Below are 8,616 nucleotides of genomic sequence, written 5' to 3' on the forward strand. Positions count from 1 at the left end.
CCATATCTGCCTCCTGGACCTCTAACTGACTCCATATCTGCCTCCTGGACCTCTAACTGACTCCATATCTGCCTCCTGCAGTAACGTGCGATCCATAAACCATGAAACCGCCTACCTGTTGAAGCTGCTCCTCCTGCTGCCGCTGCAGGAACATGATGAGACAAATGGAGAAAGACATTAGTAATGAGGTTCTGTCATTCATGGCGGATTAATTAATTAATTAATAATTAATACACTCGCCCACCGCAAAGAAATCAATACAAAGCACATACACACACAACATGTCTTCAGTCAATGCAGAAAGCTCAGAGCAAGTAAGTGTTAAATATGGAGGTCTATCTGCAACCAGGGTGACGTGGTGCAGCAGCGTGCTGCTGTTTTTAACATTATTCTGGCCTCCCCCCCAACCGGGAGCGTCTGTTTAACAGATCATAGGAGTCTTAAATCTGCCGGTGGTTTGGCACATTCACTTCATTCGGAAATAGCCAGGATGTAACCACCTACTTATTTTTTTTTTTTTTTTTTTTTTTAAAGAACATGTTTGAGTCTGTTTACGATCATGTTGCAGTTCTGAAAGATGAAAATTAACCATGAGAGCAAGCATGAAGAAAAGAAGACAAAGAAGAAGAAGCCAAAGAATAAAAACACTCTGTTTTCAATTATGATGCTGAAAGAAAAAGATAGTAAGATTACTATTATAATCAGAAAAAACTGGTGAGCAGCTTCATTCATACAATTTAAAGGAATAGTTTGACATTTTGGGAAATTTGATTTCTCGAAGCAACCTCAAAGAGAAAAAAGATCCAACTTTTAGGTCTGTATGTTCACCATAGACATCCCCCCCCCCCCCCCCCCCCCGGTGGCTGGCGGATGGAACAAAAACTCAAAATAAGAAGTCAGAGTACACGTTACATACATTTCTCATTTAGGTAGTTCCTACCACGCTGATGCTTGTTCAAGTGTTCATTTTGCTGATGAGTTGGTTTTATTAGTCATTTGATGCCATAAAAACGGGCTGAAACGTCACGACTGACAGCTGGGATTGACTCGCGATTGGTTGGGCGGAGGTATGAGCGGGGCTTCGATACCGCAGCTCCATCGCCAACGATTACCGGTGTGACCAAGATAAAAATGTAGGTGATAACAATTACCGTTATAATTTTAAGTGTCATTATTATCAGGTGTGTTTAATCCTTCCCAGCTTCATCCGAGTTAGAGCCCGACCGATATATCGGCGGGCTGATATTATTGGCTGATATTAGGCATTTCCCGATATTTTCATATATATTTATCAGTCAGGCTCTAACTGCGTAGCCTCCATATTTTGGCATATTTGGGTTATCATAAGAACGCTGAAGGACAGCTGATTGAATATAGCTATTCTGTCTGTAGAACGTACAGAAACAAGTTGCTGCTAAAGACATATATTACAACACACTGTAAAATACCGCAATAATCCAAAAAAACTTGATTATTTTGGGGCACTATAACTGTGAAGTTACATTCTGGTACCGTTACATCCCTAGTGTCAACCTTCTGATGCAAGAAAGTGAATTTATTTCACCAAAATGTCAAACTATAAAACAACAAAATGCACAAGCAGCTGAAAAAAGGCAGGAGCTTAAAGACCGGAGGCGTACCGAGCTGCCCCGCGTCGTCACATAAGGAGCTCTCTGGTTCTGAGAGCTCGGGCCCTTCAGCTCCAGCTCCGCCTTCCTCTGCAGACGCCTCTGCTGCAGGATGAGTGCATGTCAGTCACCTTAAACCACCTTTAACCTTAAATGTGTCCCTGATCTGACAGACTTTCCTCAGGTTTACTCGGCTAAATAAATAAAAAAGACCGACCTTGTGTTGTAGTATTTCTCACCTTTGCAGGAGGCTCCCAAAACCTTTTTATGTGAAAAACCCCTGAAGTGACACAAATTAGAGCCCAGACTCCAATTTGGTCATATTTAATCCCAGGGCTGATAGGATTTTTGTTCCATTACAGAAAGTGTATGAAATCCATGAACAGTCATACATTCTGTCATTATGTCACTTCAAATGGAGTTATAGTAAAACCTTCAGTGACAATAAAGTATTCCTCTTGTTCTGGATCCCCTAAAACACAGCCAAGGTGTGAAGGCTTTAGAGGCTCTGAAAGGTGGATTTTGTTACCTTTGTAGAAAGCCAGGCTAGCTGTTTCTAGTCTTTATGCTAAGCTAAGATAAGCTGAATGGCTGCTGTTTGTAGCTTCCCGTTCATAGTTAAGACTTTCCTCACGTTGAGGCTGCATTCAGACTTCCTGGGTCCAACAATAACACAGGTCTTACCATTCATTTTGAATGGGGGTAGAGCATTGGGGCTGCGGCGGGGGGTTGCTGCAGAAAAAAGACTGACTCAATTTATGGAGAAACCCAGCCCGACGTCACGCTGCGGTGCCCAATCATATGTTTTCAGCTATGGTTTGAGGCGGTGTTAGAGTCCCGTTTATGAAACAGGAAACATCACTGCCTCGTTCGCTGCCACAGGAAATATTTAAAACACTACGAGGGTAAAAACACGAAACACAAGCATTGAACTGATCGGGAGTTTGTGTAATAGCTGAATGTTTTCCTGCGACACCAAAGCACTCGCTCTTCTCTTTTCTCGCTCTCCTGGGAAATAAAGATGCCTTCAAGTGCGGTCGGAAACGTAGAAATCTATAAAAACAGGTTGTTCTTGCGATAACATGCCACGTGGCGTGTATATTTACACGCGCTGTACACAGCGTAGACATCCACGCAGACAGCTCAAAATGTGTACAGATAACACGCCACTTTGCTAAAGAATGTCGGCGTGTATGTTTATGCAAAGTCATGATAGCACGCTGTCTTCTGGCTTTTTATTTGGACAGAAACAGGAAGACAATCCTGCGATTAGGATTGAGACTAAATGGTACACAACCTGCCCAGTGACGTACCGGGCGTGCCGATATGCAGAAAACAGTCCGAGTGTGATCTGGTATGCATGATGCTCCTCTGCAAGGGAGCAGGTCTAATTAGCTCTGTGGCATAAAAAAAGGAATTTGTGCTTTGGTGGGGGGGGGGGTTAATTACCTAACAGGATGGCACACAAATGGGCCGTTTCATTGACACCCCCACCGCCGCACCCCAATGCGTAAAGTCACCGGATCAGTTTCCTTGTTCTGAATGCCCATTTGCAACTGTGAAACCACACGTCCTGACCTGGTGTTGTGGTATTTCTCACGTTTTGGTTTTGCAGTAGCTGTTTAACAGATCAAGGAGTATATTCGACCTGGTGTCCCTGCTCTCCACTCAGACTCTGGACACACTGTCACTGTCAGTATTTATGACCAAAGCATGCTGGACCCACACTGGAGTACTGGAGCTACTGGGACCACTTCTTCTAGACACAAAGAGACATTATTTCCCCCCGTTAGTCAGCGATGTGCGGCTTGTGAAGTGGTGATTCTAGACAGTGTGAGGCTCTTATTGCCCTTTGTTTGTAGTAACAACTGATACATGTTGGATGAGAGTATCAGGTAAAGCAGGTTTTTAAGTACACATTAGCAAACAGGCAGAAAAGCGCACATTTGAAACCAAGACAGGCTGAAAATAAAGAGTGTGAGGTAGAAGGAAATCATCGTTTCTGCAAAATATCTCTGAAACAAAATGAAAGTTATTTGTAAAAGAGGAGAAGTGAGAAACTGAAAGCATGCTAAATGAGGGTTAAGTTGAGTTAATAAAGTCTTTGGTAACGAGCTTTATGGCATGCGGAGTGCAGGCGGCCGTACCAGCGGGCCCCGCGTCATCACAGAGTTCAGAATCAGGTTTCAGCCCATTTTCAATGAGAGCTGCTTCAGGCTCTGTGGAGGAAAAGGTAAACTGGAGGTCAGTCTGGGGCCAAAGCCGACATCAACCCCGGCTAATGTCCATGTGACCTGGGAAATGGATTTCAAATGGTTAAAACCCTGATCGGTGATATATTGAGCTGCTAAATCCAGATTAATAGGAATTGTTTGTACAGCAAAAACCATGAAAACACATTAAGATATTAAGGTTAAGGGCTGGACGATTTAGGGCTGCACAATATTAATATTAATATCAACTGGTGCACATTGCGAGGGGCTGCAACATATCGCAAAAGTCACATTATTAGAGTTAGTTAAAAGAAAATATCTGTAGAAAACTGTAACTCATTTATAATTTTTAAGTGGTGCCTTTAATATTTAATTCTATGTTTAGTTTTCTCCTTAAATAATGTTAATGGTAATGCTTTCCTGTCATTTGTTTTCAGTTCAACAAGCAGTTTGTTCCTGTAATTTAGCGGAATACTGTAATGAGCTGAGCACACTTTAATATCTGTTTATCTATTGCAGGTCATATCGTTATCGTGATATTCAACAACGTTATCACATATTGCATATTTTTCTCATATGACGCCGCGCTATGACAATTAGAAAAAATTCCAATATTATAGTATTTTTAAAGAAATGCTTTCATTTTCGATAATCTGACGGTATTTTGGGAAAGAATCATTGTGTTTTCAGATGATAAACACGCAAAGGAAATCCAGAGAAACACATATTTATGCCTCATTTCCATTATATGGTACAGCTTAGCTTGACTAACTTGCTCGATGGGTTTTTTGCCCCCAGCGTCGCCTTCCAGGCAGCTCTGCGACCATTGACTTCACCTAACCCTCGTCTGACCATTGACTAATACTAGTTACAGGCGACGTTGGAGGCTTAAAACACCAAACACCCTTACTTTAATACCAGAAACCTTTTCTCTTTTTGGTTTTCCACTGCAGATAGTACCGCCTCAATGTAGGCAGGCTAGACTACAGCTAACTTTACCCAAACTAAACTTTCCAACTACTAGTCCAACAGATGGATGAGATACTCACTCTGTTTCAGCGGCGAGAGGCGGACCTGACTGCTTCCTGTTTGCACGTGAGACGATGGGAAGTGGAAAGAGGGAAAACGACTGCACTAGTGAGGGCTGTAAGCTGGGGAACGCTAGGCTACGGACTAATTGGCCATACGGTTGAGAAGAAGGGATGAGATGAAACTGAAACGAATTATTAGCTACAAGCTGGACAATCTGCTTTAAAAACCCTGCAACTGACAGACAAGACATTCATTTACAGTCATTAATGTGCCTTTTTCTCTATGCAGCATTATAAGCGGGATTGTTTCTGAGCTGAATTGGAGGCGAGGCGTGACACAGGATGGGGAAACCAGATCGATCTGACCCAGATGTCTGGATTACAGAGCACAGAGCAGCTGCAGTCGGGCACTCGGGGCCAGTCAAGCATGTCTTGTCTGCATTATGTAAAGCGGGATTAAAACAAAGCACAGTAGAAACTACGGGGCTGAGCCTCGGCCCCAAATCTGTCTAGACCACTGTCATTTTTAGGAAACGGTTCAGAGATATACATCTTTATAAATTCTTTAGGATAATTGAATAATATGTTTTGGTGTTTAAGCGCTGGCTGAACGCCGCAGTGGCTGACTTGAGTTGACCTTTAACTAAGCCTGCACAATACACATGTTATTGTCATCCTTTTTTAAGCGCTATGCCTTTAATATTCAACTCAATGTTCAATTTGTTCAATAAAAGAATGTTGAAAATTATTTCTTTTTATTTGTTATTCAACAAGCAAATTGGTGTATTTTAACAGAATGCTGAAAGCAGCAGAAAGACAGAACTGAGCACACTTTAATATCCGTTTATTAATCGCAGGTAACATTGTTGTTGCCATATTCAACAATGTTATCGCATCTTGCATATTTTCTTCATATCATGCAGCCCTGCGGGGGCCACGAGTCAGCTGGGTCCGGAGCGCCTGCTATTAGCAGTGCATTAACACAGGATGAATGCTATTGTTAAAGTAAAGCCTTGTAATCGGGTCTCAGGAAGTGCTCCGGGCTTTGAAGCCAAATGTACATAGCGGCCAAACAGTGAAATTGCAAATACTTTCTATGGAGCTGGAACAGTGACAGTAACCTGTGGTATTGAAAATAAAATTTGGCATTGAAACAACAAATGTCGGCACTGAAAAATGTTAAACTGATAAATAAAACACAAACAACAAAAAGTCCTAATCTCACAATCCTATGATATTATTTCACTTTGACTGATTTGTTTGCATCATGATGGTTTTTCAATGTCAATATACCTTTTTTTCTTGACGTCTGTGTCTTTTCAGTGACAGTTTTTTTTACGCTGTCAGGATTTTTTACAATGTCACAGGTTATAAGTTTCAATTTTCTGTCACTGTTTTAGCGTAAGGAGGCGGGGCCTGAGGGGAGGGACAAAGAGGGCGGGGTTTACGGTTAATTTACAGGCTACTGGCGAGAAACCGCACCTCCACAGCAATCCTCACAGATGTGTTAAATCTGCAATATCTTCCTCAAGTTCACCTGGAAATCTCAAGTAAGTCTGTTTATCTAGAAGCAGGCTGGTTTAATTTCCCTTTTAACGTCGGCCTAAGCTGTGCTGTTAGCAAAGGTTAGCACTGTTCTCTTAATTCAGCAAACATCAGCTAACTTGTAGCTAATTGTAGCTAAGTCTCTCGCCGGGGATGTCAATCTATCTTCTATAACCTAGTATTTATAATAATAAAGCAGTAATTCCTGTCCTTTAGGAGTCCTAAGGCCAGTGTTATTGCCGGTGCACAAGCTCCATAACTTTTCCCAAAGTCTTGCATGGTGAAAGGGACGTCTGTAAATCACTGGAGACGTTATTTTTGAGCATCACAACCGCTGCGAAATGACCTGTCTCTCTATCAGAATTTGATTCATCTGGCCCGATGACATTGTTTCTCTCAACTTTGATTAAAGTGTGTTTTACGGTGATAAAATGAGTCTGGCGCATGGTTTCCTGGTGGAACGACGTGTTTCCTCGGATCTATGTGCACCGGCTTTGAGATATGTTTTCTCTCGTTTGGTGGGTGTGTCACAGGTGACACCCAATCAGCTGAGACGTGGCTCTAAAACTCGTGGTGATAAAAAAGGCAGAGCGCTTGCCCACACAACAGCGTGTTCAATGTCACCCATTTCAAACGGGGGCCCTGGCGAGTGTGGCAATGGAGATTTTGAGGCTGTTTCATGGTAAACAAAAAGGATTTTACTCTTTAACAAAAAAAGTCTACCATGCAGTTTCGAGATGGCGCCACCTCGAACGCCGCTGGTCATTTAATATATCCATGCTCGTGATACCAGGGCCATATGCATAACGTTGCCTCGACTGATGTCTGACCTTTCATTTTGGCGTCTCCGGCGCTTCTGTGTCCCATCTGGACCCCGTTCTCCTGGTGGTGCTGGTCGTTGATGGTCATGTTGGCTAAGGAGGAGCTCATGGTGTCTCCAGCGCTGTAGCTGTTGGACGTGCTGTTTGTGTAGTCCATTGGCGGTCGCAGGTCAGGCTGCAGAGGAGCAAGAAACGAAGATCAGCAGTTTAGCCGTTAGTCCAGGACGTGTTGCATAACATATGACAAGTCAACCACGTTACAGTCTGCAAACGCAGCTGACCAGGATGAACACCTGGTTTTGAAGGATTAGATGTAATGACGGCGCACTTCACCGACAGGGCCCAGACCGTCACCACCAGATGTAAACAGACACTGAGTCGGTAAAAAACAGTTATTTATACATCCTGACGTGGGGTCTAAGCTTCATGTTACAGATAAAAATAGTCTCCTCTTAGTCTCCTGTGCCTATGTGCACGCTGTCCTCACTGTCATTAGTGTAGCTGCACTTCCTAAACAACCAGCTCTGAACAAGTGTTTCATGTAGCCCTCGTTTCAGCAATAATATCATCATCATTACCATGATGATGATACACTCTGCAGGGGAGGAAGTATTCAGATGCTTGCCTAAAGTAAAAGTACTAAGACCACACTGTGAAAATACTCCGTTACAAGTAAAAGTTCTTCAAATGTAATCAGGAAAATGTAGTTCAAGTGTTAAAAGTATAAAATTGTATGTGTTGCAAAAAAAATTGAAAAATGTCCATTTCAAAAGTTTTTCTTTGCACATATTTTGCTATTTATTTGAACTGGAACTCATTTTGAATTATTAACCAAAGACTATTTTTGTTATAGATCCATCTGCTGATTATTGTCTCCATTATTTAGTTGATTGTTTGGTTTGTAACAATAGCAAAAATAGTGAGAAATGTTCATCACAATGACCCAGAGCGTAGTTTCGTCCAAGCAACAGTCCACACCTCAACATTATTGCTGATATATTCACATTATCAACATTATTAATAGAAAACGCAAATGTCTTGTTTTGTCCACGACTCAAAGATATATTTAGTTCGCTGTCACAGAGGAGAGAAAAACTACAAAACATTCACATTTAAGAAGCTGGAACCAGAGAATATTTTCCTTCATCATACAAAACAACTCAAACCGATTAGTCTATATTCAAAATCTTTGATTTATTTAATAGTTAACAGCATATTTCATAAGCTAAATATGTTAAAATGTGTTAAAATGTGCATTTTCAAACAAAACAAGGCTAGCTCGCCCCTCCCTCGTCCTCATCAGATAGTGAGGAGATGTTTTTACAGTGTGTTCAGGGGACAGGCAGCTAGCAGATAGTGAGATGTTTTTTACAATGTG

General features: G+C 41.9%; 1 protein-coding gene across 33 annotated transcripts in view; it reads right to left on the bottom strand.

Annotated features, from left to right (window-relative positions):
- Window positions 1-8,616, bottom strand: part of mapta (microtubule-associated protein tau a) — a 39,487-nt gene that overhangs the window by 18,873 nt on the left and 11,998 nt on the right. For 6 of the 33 annotated variants that reach the window (XM_034859621.1, XM_034859611.1, XM_034859623.1 and 3 more), the window contains exons 2-5: window positions 7,248-7,413; window positions 3,776-3,847; window positions 1,641-1,733; window positions 116-142 (exon numbers count right to left, since the gene is read on the bottom strand). In XM_034859621.1, the coding sequence (XP_034715512.1) occupies window positions 116-142; window positions 1,641-1,733; window positions 3,776-3,847; window positions 7,248-7,395 (340 nt within the window). In that variant the 5' untranslated portion in view covers window positions 7,396-7,413. Of the gene's footprint in view, window positions 1-115; window positions 143-1,640; window positions 1,734-3,775; window positions 3,848-6,763; window positions 6,770-7,247; window positions 7,414-8,616 lie in introns of all 33 variants that reach the window. The other 27 variants (XM_034859646.1, XM_034859639.1, XM_034859627.1 and 24 more) reach the window with 11 other exon arrangements.

Source organism: Etheostoma cragini, chromosome 21, assembly GCF_013103735.1.
Source record: "Etheostoma cragini isolate CJK2018 chromosome 21, CSU_Ecrag_1.0, whole genome shotgun sequence".
NCBI lineage: Eukaryota > Metazoa > Chordata > Actinopteri > Perciformes > Percidae > Etheostoma > Etheostoma cragini.